The sequence below is a fragment of the Eucyclogobius newberryi genome, unplaced genomic scaffold (assembly GCF_026437365.1).
Source record: "Eucyclogobius newberryi isolate DKJ021-1_F unplaced genomic scaffold, fEucNew1.0.hap1 SCAF_22, whole genome shotgun sequence".
NCBI lineage: Eukaryota > Metazoa > Chordata > Actinopteri > Gobiiformes > Gobiidae > Eucyclogobius > Eucyclogobius newberryi.
Genome location: NW_027315857.1, coordinates 3847303 through 3869106, shown reverse-complemented (window position 1 = coordinate 3869106; position 21804 = coordinate 3847303). Strand labels below are relative to the sequence as shown.

The window sequence follows — 21804 nt, the reverse complement described above, 5'->3', positions numbered from 1 at the left end:
CTTTTTTAACAAAAATAGCTTCCTTGACTCCTCTTTCAAACCATCTTTTCTCCTGCTTAAAACCTTCACCTCACAGTCTTCAAACGAGTGATTAGAGGCTTCAAGATGGAGATGCACGGCACTCTGAGGTCCTGAACTTGTATTTCTTCTGTGCTGATAAAGCCTCTTGTGTAGAGGCTGTTTTGGCTGGATTTTACAGAGACAGCACAAGAAGCACAGCACAAGAAGAGCAAGGAACTAGACGTTAGGACTGAGACAGACAAATTAGCGACCAGCAAAAACAATTGGATTAAGAACCTATCAGATCGTGTCCTGACACAGGCAGAAAAGGAGGTGCTCTCTAAAGGTGTCAACTTTTCTGTCACCTCTAAACACATCCCTACAGAGGACTACATCACAGCCACTGAAACGGCAATTAGAAACAACAAAATGACTGAATCGGAGGCTGCAGACCTGAGGTTACGTGTCACAGCGACCCTGAAGAGTGCCAAACCACCGCCTTCAAATATCACATCTGAAGAGAGAAAAGCACTTTCAGCACTGGAAAAAGATCATAGCATTAACATCCTCCCAGCAGACAAGGGACGTTGCACTGTGATTCTCAACGCAGCTGATTACGAAGCCAAAGTCCACACCCTCCTCGAGGACACAACCACATACGAACGCTTGAAAAGAGATCCGACCAGTGGCTACAAGAAGAAAGTGATGGACTGTTTACAAAGGCTGGAAAAAGAGGAAGCGATAGACCGGCCTCTGTATTACAGACTGTATCCTGGTGAAGCCATGCCTTGCATTTATGGCCTTCCAAAAATACACAAAAAGGATGTTCCACTCAGACCCATAGTGTGCAGCACAGGTTCCATCACTTACAATGTGGCCAAGCATTTAACAACTATATTGGCTCCGCTTGTGGGGAATTCGGTACATCATGTGGAAAACACGCACAACTTTGTGGATAAAGTGAAACATCTCCAACTGGACCCAGATGACCTCATGGTTTCATATGATGTTGTGTCCCTGTTCACCTGCATCCCGACCTCTGATGCAGTAGCAGCGGTGAGGATCAGACTGCAGGAAGACACCACCCTACAGGAAAGGACCAAACTGACACCTGAACACATATGTAAACTGTTGGACATCTGTCTGAACACCACCTACTTTCAATTCCGGGGACAATTTTACAGACAGATTCATGGCTGTGCCATGGGCTCGCCCGTCTCTCCCATAGTGGCCAACCTGTACATGGAGCATTTTGAGAAGAAGGCACTGTCCTCATTCTCAGGCATAGCCCCAAAACTGTGGCTCCGCTATGTCGATGATACTTTTGTAACAATTAAGAAACAAGAGCTGGAAACCTTCTCTGATCACATCAATACTGTGGACCCACATATCAGGTTTACAAGAGAAGACCCTAAGGAGAATCGCTTGGCCTTTCTTGATTGTTCCACGATCAGAGGAGAGGACGGGAAACTCCAAATAGAAGTATATAGGAAACCTACACACACGGACCAGTATCTGCTCTTTGGTTCCAACCACCCACTACAGCACAAGCTGGGTGTGATCAGAACCTTACAACACAGAGCTCAAGGTGTGCCCACCAGCTCAGAGGGCAAGAAGAAAGAGGAAAAACATGTCCGAAATGCCCTCTCAGCCTGTGGTTACCCCGCTTGGGCTCTCAACAGAGTGAAGAGAACCAAGAAGCAGGACAAAAGGGAAACTGAACAGAGAAGGAAGGGTGTTTCTATCCCTTATGTGTCTGGCCTGTCGGAAAAACTGCAGAGAATTTTTAGACAACACGAAGTCCCTGTTTATTTTAAACCAGGAAACACTTTAGGACAAAAACTGGTTCACCCTAAGGACAAGTTGCCGACTCAAAAACAGAGCAATGTAGTTTATTCGATCCAATGCAGTGAAGAAAGCTGTAAAGAACGGTACATAGGTGAGACAAAACAGCCTCTACACAAGAGGCTTTATCAGCACAGAAGAAATACAAGTTCAGGACCTCAGAGTGCCGTGCATCTCCATCTTGAAGCCTCTAATCACTCGTTTGAAGACGGTGAGGTGAAGGTTTTAAGCAGGGAGAAAAGATGGTTTGAAAGAGGTGTCAAGGAAGCTATTTTTGTTAAAAAAGAAAGACTTTCTTTAAACAGAAATGGAGGGCTAAGGTTTAATCTTCCTGTTATTTATAATGGGTTACTGAACCCCTGGAAAGGTAGAGGACCAGGACCAGGGCATTTAGATGCTAATCAGGTACTCAGGGTGGTTGAGCCAGGGTCTCACAAAGACAAAGATGATTCTAATAGCCCATTAAGATTCTGAATAGGCTAGCTCGGTAGATACAAGGGGGGAGTTTCTGTTGAAACAAACAACTCTTTCTACTTCAGGAAGGCTCCTCCCAATGGGTGGGTCTTACCACAGAACAGTATTAATATCGGAGTTCTCGATCTAAATTCTTTTATTGACAATGACTCTTGGATGAGAGTCGAAACGTCTATTTTTTCAAACTGAGTCCAGATGACTACAACTGAAGCTTTTTCTACTATGGAACACGCCTGGACGAATGAGGGATTACACCGACTTATACACTTTACACACATTTGACATATATATATATATATATATATATATATATATATATATATATATATATATATATTAATATATATTATATATATATATATATATATATATTAATATATATTATATATATATATTATTTATAATATATATATATAATATATAACATATATATTATATATATATTATTTATAATATATATATATAATATATAACATATATATTATATATATATTATTTATAATATATATATATATAATATATAACATATATATATATTATATATTAATATATATATATATATATATATATATATATAATATATAACATATATATATATTATATATTAATATATATATATATATATATATATATATATATATATATATATATATATATATATATATATATATAATTAATATATATATATATAAATTAATATATATATATATTAATATATATTTATATATATTTTATCTCCTCTGGGGCTAGGATTTTAGGTAGTTAATGATCATATTTATATTTAAAAAGGGCGCTCCATCTGAAGCTTGTTCAGCAAAACATTAATATCTACAGACTCAAACCCCCGGGGAGCAAGATGGTGGTCCATTCAAGTCAATGGCGTGTGCTCGCTTTTAGTAGCTAGCTTCATCCAGTGGTTGTGTGCGAGTTTGGATCCTCTTGTGTCGTATTAGGTGATTCTTTTGTGTAAGCTTTTCACCAGATATCACAGCTGTAAGGTTTCTTCTCTAGTGTGGATTGTCATGTGTTTTTTTAAGTTGCTTGACTGGGAAAATGCCTTCTCACAAACCTTACAGCTGTAAGGTTTTTCTCCAGTGTGGACTCTGGTGTGTGAAATTAACCTGCTTAAGCATGAAAATGCCTTCTCACAAACATCACAGCTGTAAGGTTTTTCCCCAGTGTGGATTCTCATGTGTTTCATTAAGTCGTTTGAGCGTGAAAATGCCTTCTCACAAACATCACAGCTGTAGAGTTTCTCTCCAGTGTGGATTCTCATGTGTGATATTAAGCTGCTTAAGCATGAAAATGCCTTCTCACAAACATCACATATGTAAGGTTTTTCTCCAGTGTGGATTCTCATGTGATTAATTAAGCTGCTTGACCAGGAAAATACCTTCTCACAAACATCACAACTGTAGAGTTTCTCTCCAGTGTGGACTCTGGTATGTGATATTAAGCTGCCTGGGTCTGAAAATAGCTTCTCACAAACATCACAGCTGTAAGGTTTTTCTCCAGTGTGGATTCTCATGTGATTAGTTAAGCTGCTTGACTGGGAAAATGCCTTCCCACAAACATCACAGCTGTAAGGTTTTTCTCCAGTGTGAGTTCTGTAGTGCTCTTTGAGTGCAGAAGCAGACCTCCATGTCTTTCCACACTGGTCACAGGTGAACCCCATTCTTCTGATGGACTTTTAGATCTGCCAAGAACACAGAAAAAGAAGACGTAAAGTAATAATAGTTTTAAATAAAGAACTTGTACTTTTGTCAATTCCTCATCACTGTTGAGAGTGGTTTTGTTATGGAAAAATAGGAATAATTTAAATAGGCTTCAATGAGTTATGGAATGAACTGGACTTTACCGTTTCTATCAGAATGTGGACAGTGTAACAGGCTTCAAACAAAATCAAACCAGTCTGACCCAGCGCTCTGTCATTCAAACATTCACATTCAACATTTTGGCAAAAAGATGTTGCAACATCAATGAACATACAGTGAAACAATTAAATTTGTTAGTGTCATGTTTGATCCTTAGTATTTAGGCCCCCAAAAAATAATGAATATCAAAATAAAAAACCTGGACATAAAACATTTTATAGCATATTTTACTGGTGGTACGTTTCGAGAATGTCAAATTGTGAGAGAGAATCCAAACGCGGCGGAAAAAAATAATCCGTGGGGATCGTAAAAAGAAAATCACTGCACTTTTGATGGGTTTTGTTTTACCTAAGGACACATTCATGTTTGCAGATGCTCATATTTGGTCAGCGTGCAGACCGGCAGACAGGTCGGCACTAGATCATACACTCCTGACTCACGGAAGTCAGAATCAGAGTGTATGATCTAGTACCGACCCACTGGATGCCATGGCCGCGGTGAAGATCTGTTGCGTGACGGTCGAAAAGTGCTCACATCACGTAGTGACAATAAGAAAAATAGTGCGACGCCGACACTGGCGCCTGTCACGGGTTCGATCACCACTTGCGTCACGAGTTCCAACTAAGCTGGAAATGCCTTTTAGCAAGTGATCCATTTGGTCAACGAGACTCCAAAGTACCGCTGGGCAACATGGTGCGGTCCGGTTTGATGATCGGACCACGGCACGGAGCGCCACAACAGAGCCGTCGTCTGCTAATGGCTCTTTTCCTGTGGTTGGACTAGATTAGCTGTAGAGAACCATTTTATTCAATATCTGCACCAATAGGGCCACTTCAATGTGAAGCGTTCACTTCTGAGAAGAAAAATTTCTGATAATCCTGTGCGAGGAGTTTAAAAAAAAAAAAAATATATATATATATATATATATATATATATATATATATATATATATATATTAAAAATCCAACCTACCTGAAATTTTCTTTCAATGTTACCAGAAACACATACATTTATTTGGCCTGCAGGCTTTATGAGGACAGTGCAGCATGAAATGGGAATGAGACTGGGGAACGACATGCAGCAAACGGGTGAAAAACTGACTCGAAACTCATGACGCCGCAGCCTGCCCCACACGGCAGGCATCTCTCAATGCTAGGGGTTTGAGAGAGACTACTAAAACAAAAGCAAAAAGGTGACTAAACGCCTGGTTAAACTGGGTTTCTGTCTAGATGTATAGTGTCTAGAGCTATGGCATCGTAATGATGGTAATAAGGGGTGGATTCATTCGGGTGGTGACCTCGCTGAAGGCCCAAGCCCCAGACCCACGGCCGCCACTGCATCTCACGACAGAGCACAGACCAGCACAACAAGAGCCCACTGCCTGTAGAGACACACGATGTTTTAGAGACATTACACCGTCATTTCTGTCATGTTTACAGTCTTTGTAGACTTTATTCAATTAACATTAACTTTCACAATCACATGAAAGAAACACCACGATATGACCCTAGAGGCCTGTTAATCCATACATCCATGAGGAAGTGTATTTCATACAAAAGATTAACATTTACTTTTTATTTATTATCTATTACAAAAAAACTCAGGTTAGCATTAGCCATTAGCTCAAAGTCTACAAGCAACATTTACTTTTTACTGCGAACGACAAATAATTAATACTGAGAATAGTTCGGACAATTACCAACCAGAGCCTGCTTCAAAGTGTTCGCCCAGAAACGCATCGCCCAGAAACGCCGCCGTGAAATCGCTTGGACTTTTGGACCGATCATTGTTTTGGACGACAACAGGGATGTCGTAATTCTGGACAAATGATGACGAATGGTTGTGACGACAAATGCTCCGGACAGACGAATGGTTGTGACGACAAATGCTCCGGACAGACGAATGGTTGTGACGACAAATGCTCCGGACATACGAATGGTTGTGACGACAAATGCTCTGGACAGACGAATGGTTGTGACGACAAATGCTCTGGACAAACGAATGGTTGTGACGACAAATGCTCTGGACAGACGAATGGTTGTGACGACAAATGCTCCGGACATACGAATGGTTGTGACGACAAATGCTCTGGACAGACGAATGGTTGTGACGACAAATGCTCTGGACAGACGAATGGTTGTGACGACAAATGCTCTGGACAAACGAATAGTTGTGACGACAAATGCTCCGAACAGACGAATGGTTGTGACGACAAATGCTCTGGACAGACGAATGGTTGTGACGACAAATGCTCTGGATAGTAAAAACTGCGCTTGGAGCGGGACGGGTGCTTCTGTGTGTATAACATGGCGGTATTAAATTCCATGGTGTTTAAAGCCTTAGTGGAGCCGGGGCTTGAAGCTGGTCCTCCCTGGCCGCGGCATCCCGGTCTGCGGTGGCAGGGGCCGGGGGGCCTCGCACTGGCAGCCAACCAGAAAGCTTGCGGTAAGAGCCGCAAGTTTTGTAATTTACGTATTGTGTCCAGCTCAATCAGCTTTTATTCGGAGCACTCCAAGTGAAGAGTCTGCCTCAGATTAAAAGGCCGTGGGTTCGTTTGCCACAGGAGTAGTAAAAATAATGATAATATAACTTTTTATCTAAAAAATATCCGGCCACATTATGAAATACAATTGTTAGACTTAAATTATAGCTATTTGGGCTTTAAAAGAATGCACTTGTGAAGAAATGAAACAATATATTGTTCTTTTCATATAATACAGAAGAATAATACAGATTATTATTAGGCCCGAGCGCCACAAGCTGGCGAGAGGCCTATTAATCTCGTAAGGCCGTGCGAAGCACGGCTGCGAAAGAGAGCGAAATCGAGCGCGAAGCGCTCGCCCACTTCCAAACACTCACTAACGCACTCCTTCACTCATGCACGCCCCGTGCATACTAATTAGTAGTAGGAAAATGGAACATTACCGCTGTAAACGGGCGAAGCCCGTGCAAAAGTGCGCACTAAACGAGCACTTTACATTGAGATGACGACCGCAAAGCGGTCGTCATCCCCATATAAAGCACTCATTTGCGCTAAGTACCTCACGAATACGTTCCCCATCTCTTGCATGTTCCGTGCATATAAGCATGTAATGCAAAAATTGAACATTATTACTGTATAGAGGGCCAAAAACACAAAGTGGGCGGAGCCCACTCAAAATTAATGAAAGTACCCGTCAGTGACCAGGGACCCACACCATGAGGTAGGAAAGCGGGAGCGCTTTCCGAAAATGTATAGTTTATGATATTTGAAAAATGGGAAACATTGTTTTCGCATCGGAATATTCTTCTTTCTTCTTTCTTCTCGGGACCAACCCCCCTATTTTTCACCCAGTGAACATTGACGAAAAGTCACAAAAATTTGCACACCTCTAAAAATCGTGCCTCTCTACATTCTGGCTATTTCCCTTTTCTAAAATAAAAAAAATGGCGCGTCAGCGTCCCCAAATGTACCAAAAATGCATTGAGAGATGGGAAATGACCCAAAAAAAATCTGATCGTAGAATCATGAAATTTGGCGCAGAGGTAGATGGTGACAAGAGAAGTAAAAAATACTATTACGGCAACGCCGTCCGCCCAACCAAATGTCGGCCATATTGCTTCAAAAATGGCTAAACATGACTTTGGAGTTTTTCCAAACGTCGTACTTTTACGAACTCCTCCCAGGACGTTGGCCCTAAAAAGCTGAAATTTGGTGAAAATGCTACTGAGGAGTGGGACATCAAAAGTTATCCAAATTACATTGATACCTCTCACGGTCTCTGTGCGGCGAAGCCGCAAACTGTAGCAAGAATTTCAGAAATCTCCCAAATTTAACATTTCTGCCGTTTGCGCAGATAAAGTCCGAATTGCGTCAAATTAGAATCAGTTGTTAAACTCTTTGCCCTAAACCTACTTGAAGTGAAATAAATTAATTTGGAGCCACAGCGCCCCCTACAGATTTTATATGGAGGTTAAATATTTAGTTTTGCGAAATTATATGAAATTTGACACACAATTTTGGCATCCCCATCAAAAAAGTCAATGAGACCCATGTCATAATTGTTATGGCTTTGCCGTAACGATGACCGAAACCTTCCATGTTATACCAATGGGGAAATCGCCAGAACATGTTTACACTTTAGACTTTCACAAACTCCTCTTATGGCCCGTTCAAACCGCAAACGCCTATTCGCGCGTTATGGCGAAGTTGGACGCAAGTACGCACGAAGAAAAACGCAAATACGCCGCGTTCTCGACGCAGCGGAGCCAAGCCCCCGGAAGCCAAGATGGCCGCCATTGAAACCTATGGAGTTGCTCATTGGCGCATGGTTCCAAAAAAGTTTTTTAGTTCCGCATTACTTCCTGAACAGTGGTATATCTCCTCCCACTTTTGTGACGTCATCGCCGTGAGGCTTTGGCGTCTGGAGCGAGCACGTCACAGCAGCGTGAACGACTGAGAACAGTCAACACGGACTTTTGGAATAATTCGGCTTGAAATAGTCTGTTTACGTAACGTATAATGATGAATTGTTATATCCATCTATAAATATACATGTATCATGATGTAAAGCTCTGATATTTAAGAGAATTATAAAGAAGTGTTAAGATAAAAGGTCTGGTTTAATGACAATTAATACAAATTAACATTTAGAGGTGGAATAACGTCCTCATCATTTTCTGTAGTTTTTGGTTTGGGTATTTATTTTGTTATTAACTTTTCAGTTATTTATTTACATAATATAATTTGGCCAATATGCATTTTTTTTAATCAGATGAGAAGAAATATAAAATATAATCATCGATTCTGTTACATAATTGAGTTAAGCAGTATTTAATTATATTCAGTTTCCTTTTGTGTCGTTTTTTTATCATGTCAATCTTTAATAAATACAAAACACATTTGTTTATTAATGTATTTAATACGAATAATGAACATGAATGAACTTGTTCAATAAATGCGAATCTGATTATATCTACAAATGATAAATTGATTTTAGCCAGTTTTAGTTGAGTTTTAAAGCTACAATGAGTTTTAAAGCTACAATGTGGGAGTCCCTTATTAAGGTGTTTTGGAGTCTGTGTACTGTTCATTATTATTATCATCATTAATAGAATCAGAAAATGTATTGCCATTGTCAAAGAAAAGAATTCACAAACAGTGGAACTTGCTTTGGTGATTCAGTGCAACATAAAAATATTAACAATGATAAAACAACCTGTATAAGTCAAATAGAACAAACTGAATAAAATAAGATATTCCTTTATTGTCCACACATGGGGAAATGTCGTTGTTGCAACGCAGTAGATACAGAGGAAAAGGACAGAAAACTTATAGGAAGTTTAAAAAACACTCTTAATAGATCGATCTTAATAGAAGAACTCTTATAAAACAAAAACTCCTATAGACAGAACCTCTCATAGCTTAATAAGGAATGGAGGGGAAATAAAGATAAAGATAAAATAAAAACAGCGTAAGACAAAATAATACTAATAATAATGGTAAAATAAACACTCTTTTTACATCAGTTATATGCACATGAATGTGACATTATTGCGTTAAATACTGAATATCTCAGTATTTAACAAGACTTTGTTTCCATGGCTACGCAGTCTTCTGTACTTCAGTAACTGCTCCATCGTATGACTGAGACAAACAGAACATGTCAAAGCTTTAGATTATACAAGTCATAGAACATACACTTCATATGTATTAGATTTATAAAAGTCATATAACATACACTTCATATGTATTAGATTTATAAAAGTCATATAACATACACTTCATATGTATTAGATTTATAAAAGTCATATAACATACACTTCATATGTTTGTCCTGAAGCTGCTTCACAGACACATGTGACACATCAGTGTCTCTTTTGAAGAACAATTATCATTTAGTTTTTTTGGTCATAACAAAACAGACATTTTATAAATTCAAAGTACTGATTCTACACTGTTTACTTTTAGTCGAGGCACAAGTTATTATTAAAATACCTTTTGCTTTGGAGTCGTCAGGAGTTTACTTGAGATGACTCTGTGTCTGCAGTGATTAGGTCTGCAGTGACCTGCAGTGACCTGTAGAGCTCTGGTCAGCACAGACAGACTAAACTCACTGGTCAGCACTCTGAAGATGAGAAAGATACTTATTAGAACATTGATATATTCTGCACATTTAACAGAGAAAAGCTGGAATATGTTATTGACAGATTTACATTTCGCTCTGTAACACAAAAGTTCCTCTTTTCACATTAATTTTTAAAGCTAGAACCAAAAGTCATTTATTTATGCATAAGTTTAAACCTTAGAAATTAGAACATAACTCACATGTTTGCTAAATCTCTACATATTCCATGGAAGTAAATCCATGACATTCCTATACAAAACAAGCGTGTGCTTTGTTTAAACACAGCACACGTCATTATGAAATATGTAATAAAACCTCAAATGTCGTCTCAGCCCCTGTAAGTACAGCACTGTCACTTTTAAACACCTTTACATTTATATATGTAAGATATGACCCATTTCAGCAGGTTATATTTGAATTATTGGTTGTTTTTTATAGCACATAATACAAACATCACTTTATTTCCCTTCTTTCTCTAGTTTTCCTTGATCTGTGCTTAACCTCTTGTCTCTTAGAACATTTAGTAAGAGAAATAATTAGTTATTTATTTGCAGAAGCACGAGCCATCACGACGTGTTGTTGCATCTTTGTGTAGCTAAACTTTAGCTTACGTTAGCTCGTGTTAGCTCGTGTTAACTTGTGTTAACTCGTGTTAACTGTGTAATCGTTGTTTTACACTTCATATGGAACAATGTGTGAAACGTGAGGAATGACATACAAACACAACTTACGTGTATCGTGCTCTCGTCTGGTCACATTCTTCTGTTTGTGTTTAGTTTCCGTCACGTGTTCTCCTGAGGCTCGTTCATGAGGGTTACGTGCGCGCTCGGTGCGCGTACACCGTTCACCGGAAGGTTAAAAAAATATTTTTTAAGTATTTTAGAAACAGTTGAAGAGTGAAATTCCTTCTATTTTATTTTTAGACTAAAAATAATTTAGCATGTTTGGTAATTTTAGAGGCCGAACTCCTGAAATGGTCCGACCAAAAGGCTGCATTCTGCGAAGTGGCCACTACTCAATTTGGAGCCAGAGGCAGAGGGGGCGTACCCTATCCAGATAATATAATACATTCATGAGCGGAGCAGAGACGAAATATAGTAAGCAGACGCGCGTTTGCCGCGTGCGCATGCGCAGTGGAGATGTTGTCAGTCTGGCTTCTCTAATGGCGGATCAAAGTTGAAAAAGTGCCTTTTGCGTATTTGCTCCAAAAACGGAGACGCTCGGCGGCGTGTCTGGATCCACCAGTGATCCGAGTTTAGTCAATAACATAATTTGCTTCAAGACTATATAAATCTCGCTCTCAGCTGTAGTTTCGTTTGTCCCGGGTCCTGTTTGATGACTTGTTTTCCCGCATTGGTGCGCGGACATGTACCAGGACAACAACTACAGACGCCTGTCCATCAGTCCATCAGGTCAGTACAGAAATATTCATGTCTGAGCGCAATAATAAAGTGTATCTGCTGTGTGTGTGCTGTGTATCTGCTGTGGATGTACTGTGTATGTACTGTGTGTGTGCTGTGTATGTACTGTGTGTGTGCTGTGTGTGTACTGTGTATGTACTGTGTGTGTGTGTGTCTATGTGCTGTGTATCTGCTGTGTATGTGCTGTTTGATCTGATGTGTATCTGCTGTGTATGTGCTGTGTGTGTGTTGTGTATGTGCTGTGTATGTGCTGTGTATGTGCTGTGTGTGTGTTGTGTATGTGCTGTGTATCTGCTGTGTATGTGCTGTGTGTGTGTTGTGTATGTGCTGTTTGATCTGATGTGTATGTGCTGTGTATGTGCTGGGTATGTGCTGTGTATGTGTATGTGCTGTTTGATCTGATGTGTATGTGCTGTGTATGTGATGTGTATGTGCTGTTTGATCTGATGTGTATGTGCTGTGTATGTGCTGTGTATGTGTATGTGCTGTGTATCTGCTGTGTATGTGCTGTGTATGTGCTGTGTATGTGCTGTGTATGTGCTGTGTGTGTGTTGTGTATGTGCTGTGTATCTGCTGTGTATGTGCTGTGTATCTGCTGTGTATGTGCTGTGTATGTGCTGTGTATGTGCTGTGTGTGTGTTGTGTATGTGCTGTGTATCTGCTGTGTATCTGCTGTGTATGTGCTGTGTATCTGCTTGTGGTTGTGTATAAAACCAATGAAAAGTACATAGATAGTAAAAATTAAACATAGTTTTCATAGCGTTAATATGTTGTTCTAGTGCACCATTTAAAATCCGATTGTGGTATATTTAATTAAAGTACAAGTAAACTAAATTTAGGCTATATAGTTATTTGTTTGTTTTATTATTCAGATTTCTTGCCACTGGGGATTTCTACACGACAATCACCAGCAGCTTCAGGTCCACAACAGAGGACTGGGCGTGCACAACAGAGGACTGGACGTCCACAACAGAGGACTGGACGTCCACAACAGAGGACTGGACGTCCACAACAGAGGACTGGACGTCCACAACAGAGGACTGGACGTCCACAACAGAGGACTGGACGTCCACAACACAGAAGTGTTTTTGATAAAGGGATTTTCATATTTATAGCAAAGACCACATGCTCACTCAAGATTGAGCCCAAATGTCATGTTGTTTACACAGAATGAGATAAAGTTAAATGAATAAAACAGTGAGAAGCTTCTCAGCTCTTAAGTTCTCTGTTCTCTTTACTTCTGCACCTACTTGTGCGTTGTAACACTGAAATTTCCCCACTGTGTGGACTAATAAAGGATTATCTCATCTTGTCCTCGTTTGTTTTTGTTTATGATCTTGAATTGTGGTAAATTAAATAAGTACATCTTTAAATAGCCACTGAATTTCCCAAAGACTACCCAGTATTATATATATGAAAAAGATGCATGTAAACAGGACACACATTTTATAATATAAAATAATTTATTTTGTGGAAAAATAGAACAGTAAATAACTATATATATCTATATCTATCTATATATCTATATATATCTATATATATATCTATATATATGCCGTTGTTGTGGTGCCGGTTCTTCTCAGGTGAAATGTGTACGTACGTCACCGGAGGGTCATCTCTGATTGGCTGCTGTCCCGCCGCGCCGCAGAAAAGCTCAAAATTCTGAACTTATTTGCGGCGAACCGTTTTGATGCATTGATGCTTATACGCCCGTCAAAGCGTCTCGAGCGGAAAACGCAAAAGTGCGCCCGCCTCGCCGCGCTCCTCGGCGAATCGCGCCGCAAATAAGCGGAAGCCGCGCCGCAAAAACGCAGGAGGTGCTCGACGCGCGTTTACATAGACTTTGAATGTAAACTGGACGCTTTTGCCGCACCGGTCTGAACGGGCCATTAGGGCGTCAGCCCTATTAACCTGAAATTTGGTGAGACTCATCTTCAGGGGTGGACCATCAAAAGTTATCCACATTTTTATTCAAAGAGTCACGGTGTCTGAGCGGCAAAACCGCACATTTTGCCAAGAATTCAAAATAAAATTGCTTTTTGATGGTAAAACAAAGGGGAGAAGATGTGACAGCGTCACAGATGCAGCAGTAGGCGTAATAAAAGGACAATTGGGGCGCTATCTAGATCTAGATAGATCTAGATAGATCTAGATAGATCGAGATAGATCTAGATAGATCGAGTAGGTGCAGAAGTAAAGAGAACAGAGAACTTAAGAGCTGAGAAGCTTCTCACTGTTTTATTCATTTAACTTTATCTCATTCTGTGTAAACAACATGACATTTGGGCTCAATCTTGAGTGAGCATGTGGTCTTTGCTATAAATATGAAAATCCCTTTATCAAAAACACTTCTGTGTTGTGGACGTCCAGTCCTCTGTTGTGGACGTCCAGTCCTCTGTTGTGGACGTCCAGTCCTCTGTTGTGGACGTCCAGTCCTCTGTTGTGGACGTCCAGTCCTCTGTTGTGGACGTCCAGTCCTCTGTTGTGGACCTGAAGCTGCTGGTGATTGTCGTGTAGAAATCCCCAGTGGCAAGAGATCTGAATAATAAAACAAACAAATAACTATATAGCCTAAATTTAGTTTACTTGTACTTTAATTAAATATACCACAATCGGATTTTAAATGGTGCACTAGAACAACATATTAACGCTATGAAAACTATGTTTAATTTTTACTATCTATGTACTTTTCATTGGTTTTATACACAACCACAAGCAGATACACAGCACATACACAGCAGATACACAGCACATACACAGCACACACACAGTACATACACAGTACATACACAGTACATCCACAGCAGATACACAGCACACACACAGCAGATACACTATTATTGCGCTCAAACATGAATATTTCTGTACTGACCTGATGGACTGATGGACAGGCGTCTGTAGTTGTTGTCCTGGTACATGTCCGCGCACCAATGCGGGAAAACAAGTCATCAAACAGGACCCGGGACAAACGAAACTACAGCTGAGAGCGAGATTTATCTAGTCTTGAAGCAAATTATGTTATTGACTAAACTCGGATCACTGGTGGATCCAGACACGCCGCCGAGCGTCTCCGTTTTTGGGCTTTGAAGAGCAAATACGCAAAAGGCACTTTTTCAACTTTGATCCGCCATTAGAGAAGCCAGACTGACACCTCCACTGCGCATGCGCACGCGGAAAATGCGCGTCTGCTTACTATATTTCGTCTCTGCTCCGCTGCGTCGAGAACGCGGCGTATTTGCGTTTTTCTTCGTGCGTACTTGCGTCCAACTTCGCCATAACGCGCGAATAGGCGTTTGCGGTTTGAACGGGCCATAACATCTTAAACCAGGGGTGGGCAAACTACGGCCCGCGGGCCACATCCGGCCCGCAGGGCCTTTCAATCCGGCCCGCAGGGCCTTTCAATCCGGCCCGCCAAGCTTGTCAAAGTAATATTATGCCCTCAGGCATCTGTCTGCACTTGTATCCTTAATAAATATGACATGAAATTAAATAATAGATTCAATAGCCTATATTTAGCAGAAAAGTGATATTTTATTAGATATTTAATTTTTGGGATTCTTTTTTTTTTTCACACCAATGATCGCGGTCCGGCCCTCCGCTACTTGCCTGGATTCGAACATGGCCCTCGGAGGAAAATAATTGCCCACCCCTGGCTTAAACAAATGGTTATGGGTGACATTGTTATTGGTCGGTCCCAGAGAAATAGTAGTCAAGTTAGACAGAAGGATATTTCTTGTTCAGAATATTATTGTCTTTGGGTCAAATGAATGCATTGTCTGCAATTAATTCAGCAGATAGAAAAGTTATTTGACTATCCGCTTGATTCCAGAGATCTTGGAATGTTTTTTGTTTTGGGGTTGTCTCCAGATCTACATTTATGAAACATAGACTCACAAGAGCAGAAGTGTGTTCGCTTACCACTGGAGAATGGCTTTGAGGTTATTCCACTCATTCGTGTAGACCCATCCTAAGGTTGTTCTTTTTTTCTCTTGTCCTTTAGGTCATGTTTTATATGTTGAATTTGTGGATTCCAAAGAGGTTGAGGTGGTTCCAGCCCTGTGGGTCACAAATGACAAGTGTCAATGGCCATCCCACTTTTAAAAAGACATCAGGAGGTCCCAGGACCATCATGGAGCACATTTAATGTGAAGTTGATGTACTCAGCTGTTATGAGTGCAGTACATTTATATATACCTTCATAAGAAAATTCATTGGAGTTAAAAATTAAATAAATTATAACTTTTTTTAAAGCAAATGATCAAACAGTCTGAAGCTCCCTCTGGCCGAAATGCACAGACCTACAGACAGAAGATGAGGAAACTCAGCCAAAGAAGAAACTAAAAAGGATGTGAGTATATCATAACTGAAAACAAGATGAATGTTAACATAGTATATTCACAATGGTCAAAGTCAACTTCTGTCTCTGATTATTGATTAATTTACCATAGAGAAATACATACATACAGGTTTATTGACGTTTAAATGATTTACAATTTACAACTGCCCTGTGCATTGGATGTGTTTGTGTATATATATATATTTTTTCTCATTTTATGATGTGTAGCCTCAGTCCGAAGAAATAAATTGACTTCCCAGGCAACCAACCAGGAGATAGAACTCTTTATAAAAAAAATAGATATATCTTGCCACCAACAGAGATGGAGGAAGAAGGGAGAGAGGAGAGGGAGGAGAGGGAGAGAGAGGAGAGGGAGAGAGAGGAGAGAGAGAGGAGAGAGAGAGGAGAGAGAGAGGAGAGGGAGGAGAGGCGTGGGAAAGCAAGAACTGTAGAAGACCTTGAAGACTGAGTGTACCATGCTAGCTGTTAGCTTGACAATTAGTTATTTAAATTGTTAAAAATGTTCGGTAACTTAAGTGAAACAGTTATTAATTGGCCTACTTTTTTCTCTGTTTGTGAACAGTTAAATGTTGTTTTCAACATTGAGTTATGTTTATTTTAAATTGAAAATAAACTTAAGTTTAAAAAAAAAGATATATTAGATCTAGTTACCTTTACCACCCAGATGTGCAATCTGGGTCAGATGGGGTCATTGCACTGGAATTCAGTGGACCACATTTGGCCCAGATGTAGAACAAGCAGAAAGCCACATCCGTGCCATAAGTGGGCCAGATCTGACCACTTGTAAACTATAGGTGGGCCAGCTTAGGAACACATTCAGATGTTCAGGGCTACTTCTGGTTAAGAGTTGGCGATGGTTTGGTTCACATGTGGGCTTTATATGGCAACCGAATGTGGACCGCATTAGTGCCGTACATTCATCAGCTGCATCAAAGTGTTGGATCAGGGCCAGATGTGGCCCAATGAAAGTAATGCTACTGCTGGGCCAATAGTGAAAACGCATTTATATATAAGGTGGGCCAGCTGTGGTAAACGAACGTATGTGGGCCAAATCATAGTGTACGATGTGGGCCTCAACTGGGCCACAACAATTCTGCTATCTGGGCTACTTTCACAAGAATGGATGTATTCATTTAAATTATCAATAAAAACACAAAAACAAAACTTCCTCCTCAACTTCCGATAGTTTTCCGAGTCTATTGTTGCTGGAACAACGGTAAAAACACGTACATCTTTCATAAAAAGCAATTAAAAGAATAGTAGAAACACACTCTCAGTAATTCACTTCACATTGATCCAGCCGAGCCAATAAAAAGAGTTTTCATTTCATTAGGCCCGAGCCCCAGCAGGGCGGAGGGCCTATTGCTCCCGCAACGCTGCCGAAGGCAGCGTTGCAACTGTCTGACCAAACATGCGGGCGCAGCCCGCATGTTTGGTACCCCGTCGCCCCTGGCAAGTACAGTGAACTAGCCCATGCCGAAAGCATGGATCATGCATACTTACTCCTGCTATGACAGAAATAGTCAACAATTAGTGAATGGGCGTAGCCCATTCACTAATTGTTGACAACAGCAGCGCGAAGCGCTGCATTCCTCCAAAAACCCTCCTGGCATCGTCCCGTACGCGAGAATCCATGCCGCAGGCATGGGCCATGCTTGTATCTGCTCAAATCAATGGAAGTCTATGGGGAGTGGGCGGGGCATCCCGACGGAATAGGGAGTGACGAGCGCGTAAGCGCTCGTAATGATGATTCCACCCCATGGCGGCATGGGGAAGGCTTAGAGCTTTCAAACGATGTATAATTTGTTGTTATAGTGGAAACGGCTATATTGTTTTTGCTAAAAATATTATTATTAGGCCCGAGCCCCAGCAGGGCGGAGGGCCTATTGCTCCCGCAACGCTGCCGAAGGCAGCGTTGCAACTGTCTTACCAAACATGCGGGCGCAGCCCGCATGTTTGGTGCCCCGTCGCCCCTGGCAAGTACAGTGAACTAGCCCATGCCGAAAGCATGGATCATGCATACTTACTCCTGCTATGACAGAAATAGTCAACAATTAGTGAATGGGCGTAGCCCATTCACTAATTGTTGACAACAGCAGCGCGAAGCGCTGCATTCCTCCAAAAACCCTCCTGGCATCGTCCCGTACGCGAGAATCCATGCCGCAGGCATGGGCCATGCTTGTATCTGCTCAAATCAATGGAAGTCTATGGGGAGTGGGCGGGGCATCCCGACGGAATAGGGAGTGACGAGCGCGTAAGCGCTCGTAATGATGATTCCACCCCATGGCGGCATCGGGAAGGCTTAGAGCTTTCAAACGATGTATCATTTGTTGTTATAGTAAAAACGGCTATATTGTTTTTGCTAAAAATATTATTATTATTATTATTATTATTATTTTTCTTGTTCTTCTTCAGCGCTTTGATCTCTAATTTGACCCCCTGAACATGCTCAAAAACTCACCAAACTTTACCCAAAATTCAAAATCGGCGAAAAATTTTGTTTTTTCTGGGCCATTTTTTTTTTGTTAAAAAATGGCGCGACAGCGCCACCGACAAAAGTCAAAATACATTGCGCCTATGGGAGACGCCCCGAGGTCAACTTTGGCGTAAAGCTACGAAATTCGGGACACGCATTCCTCTCGTGAGGACAAAAAAAAAATATCATTGTGGCCACGCCCCCAGACTTACCCTATGCCCGCAGTCTTCCTTTGAAAATGAAAACACACTGTGTTAGCCATTTTGTTCACGTCAAACTTTGACGAACTCCTCCTAGGGCGTTTTGCCCACCGACTTCAAAATCGGCGGACATCCTCTGGACAAGTGGGGCATCTAAAGTTATTCAATTTTTTGAGATACCTTTAACGGTCTGTGTGCGGCGCAGCCGCAAAGTTGGACAACTTATTTTGGAATATTGCAGATCTAAAAATTGTTCCCATTTGATCAAAACAAGTCCGATTAGGACCAAATTTGAATCAGTTGTTCAACTTTCTAGTTTGGACCAGTTTATGATGACAAAATTTAAATGGGCGCGATAGCGCCCCTTACAGAGTGACCTTTAAATTAACATTGAAGGTCAAAAATTAGTTCTACCAAAATTTTCTAAACTTTACCCAAAATTCTATTTTGGCGTCCCGATCAAAAAAGCCAATCAGACAAATGCCTTAATTTTTACGGCGTAGTCGTAACGATGACATAAACCTCCCATGTTATCCCTATGGGAAAACCGCTAAATCTCTCGAATATCCACATTTTTCTGTTTCACACTTTAACGAATTCCTCCTAGTGCGTTTTGCCCACCGACCTCAAAATCGGTGTACGTCCTCTAGACAAGTGGGGCATCTAAAGTTATGCAAATTTTAAGGATAGCTTTTACGGTCTCTGTGCGACGGAGCCGCAAACGTTTCCCAGAATTCTGACTATTTGGCCTTCAGAGTGGCCTATAAACAGTAGAGTTTTTCCAAATGACATTATATTTTGCACAAAATTCTAATTTGCCATCCTGATCATAAAGTATGAGAGCCAAAGTCATATTTTGTACGGCGTAACCGTAGCGATGACAGAAACATCCCATGTTATCCTTATGGGAAAATCGTAGAATCGCTCAAATCACCACATTTTTACGCTTCACACTTTCCTCCTAGGGCGATTGTCCGATCAAGTTCATATTTGGAGAATATCATCTACACAAGTGGGGCATCAAAACTTATCCATATTTTGATTCTAAGTGCTACGGTCTCTGTGTGGCGGACCCGCAAATACATATCAGAAATGGGAAAACAGCGAAATCTCTGAAATGTTCACATTTACGCTTCACACTTTAACAAACTCCTCTAAGGGCAATAGCTTGATCAAGTTCATATTTGGGGAAAATCATCTACACAAGCGGGGCATCAAAAGTTATCCATATTTTTATTCCAAGTGTCACGGTCTCTGTGCGGCGGACCCGCACATTTGACCGACATTTGTGTTCATTTGCACTGGATTGGCCATGTCCAATGTGTCCCCGTCTGTCAAGTTCTTTTTTAATTCAACACAATAAGGGCGCCATCTTTATCAAGTCGAAAGCGCAGAGTCGGAAGGCCGGCGGCCCGCGAGGGCCGTTGGATGCCGCTTGCGGCTTTAATTTGTGTTGTTGTTTCAGGTTTGTGACGTTAGCCGACGAGCTAACGTCACAAACAAGTTAAAACTTTGGCCTAAACGCTGGATATAAATGGATTAAACACATTCCTGTACAAATATAATGTCGTTCTCCACTTACCTTCGGCTGTGTTGAGTTGGAGCCGTTGTAGGTCGCGGGTTTAAGCCGAGCAAAGCGATGAAGCCGAGAGTCCAGCAGCAGACGTTGTGTGGTCGTGGATTTCTTCTTCTTCGTGTGTATTTCCGGCAGACTGCGAGCCACACAGCGCACTGCTGCCTCTCACTGGTGATAGTCCGTTATGACGCTCTGTACACTTCCTGCTGATGCAAAGAGCGGCCAAGCAAAGTCTTCACTGACCTGCAAACCTGTTACACTTCCATGCAAACATGGGTTTCTTCTTTTCCACAGGTTTCACATTGACCATTATGATGTTTTCCAATCAATCAAGTCGCAGTCTTGTTATCAGGACAGGTTGTTTTTTGAATATTCATCTTCAAAAATCAAGGAATTCTTTCAATAGCTTCTAAATCAGGTGATCTTGAAAGTCAAATCTAAGTTGTTATAGTAGCTTTAGTCTCCATGAATCAAACAAGCCTTTTACTTTTTCTATTTAACCCTTTATAGATTTTTGAGGAATATTTATCTTCAAAAATCAAGGATTTAAAAAAAAAAAAAGCTTTTATGTCAGGTAAACTAGAAAGTCATATCCAAGTTGTTATAGCATTTTAATTTCAAGGTATCACGCACAGCTTTTACTTTTTCAATTGAACGCTTTATAGGTTGTTTAAAAATATTTTTCTTTAAAAATCTAGGACTTTTTTCATCAGGTAAACTAAAAAGTAAAATCCTAGTTATTATAGTAGTTTCAGTCTCGGTCACATCAGGTGGGAAAATAAAACAAATTAGCTACATGTTTAAGTTGGGTAATATATATATATATATAGAGAGATATATCCATATCTATATCCATATATATATGTATATCCATCCATCCATCCATCCATTTTCTACCACTTGTTCCCTTTTGGGAACAAGCAGGGCTGACATAGAGACATAGACATTACAGACAGTTCACTCTCACATTCATTCACTAGGGCCAATTTAGAGTTACCAATTTTACCTAACACATGCATGTCTTTGGACGGTGGGAGGAAGCCGGAGAACCCGGAGAGAACATGCAGACTCCACCCAGAGAGATCATGTGATGTTGGTCTGGTCCGGGAATCAAACCCATGATCTCCTTCTTGGGAGGCTAGAGCGCTAACCGCCTTTGCCACCATGCACCCTATCTATATCTATATATCTATATATATCTATATATATCTATATATCTATATATATATATATATATATCATGGGTTCGATTCCCGGACCAGACCCGCATCACATGATCTCTCTGGGTCCCCGTGTCCTCCCCGTGTTACCGTGGAACTTTAATAAGATATTGAATTCCCCTTCTGTAGTTTTCAATATATTTCTTGAGCTGAAAACTTCCTCCTTGCTCCAGGTAAAATCCAGCTTAAAAACCTCCCTCTTCGCATCATACTTACTGCAGCACAAGATGACATGTTCCACTGTCTCAGTTTCT

General features: G+C 40.7%; 1 protein-coding gene and 1 long non-coding RNA gene across 2 annotated transcripts; both read right to left on the bottom strand.

The window, feature by feature from the left end:
• Window positions 1-3060: 3060 nt before the first annotated feature.
• Window positions 3061-20434, bottom strand: LOC140371377 (uncharacterized). Its single transcript, XM_072458492.1, has 2 exons — window positions 20337-20434; window positions 3061-4006 (listed from the first exon to the last, which is right to left on the bottom strand). Exon 2 carries the CDS (start codon window positions 3992-3994, stop codon window positions 3305-3307), a length of 690 nt encoding a protein of 229 aa, XP_072314593.1. The 5' UTR covers window positions 3995-4006; window positions 20337-20434; the 3' UTR covers window positions 3061-3304.
• Window positions 9441-11651, bottom strand: LOC140371380 (uncharacterized). Its single transcript, XR_011928458.1, has 3 exons — window positions 11032-11651; window positions 10171-10300; window positions 9441-9819 (listed from the first exon to the last, which is right to left on the bottom strand). It is a non-coding gene; the product is annotated as an uncharacterized lncRNA (long non-coding RNA).
• Window positions 20435-21804: the final 1370 nt, after the last annotated feature.

What these genes read in the sequence shown, in the direction of transcription:
- LOC140371377 (XM_072458492.1), bottom strand. Translation starts at nt 3,994, where the DNA reads ATGGGGTTCACCTGTGACCAGTGTGGAAAGACATGGAGGTCTGCTTCT.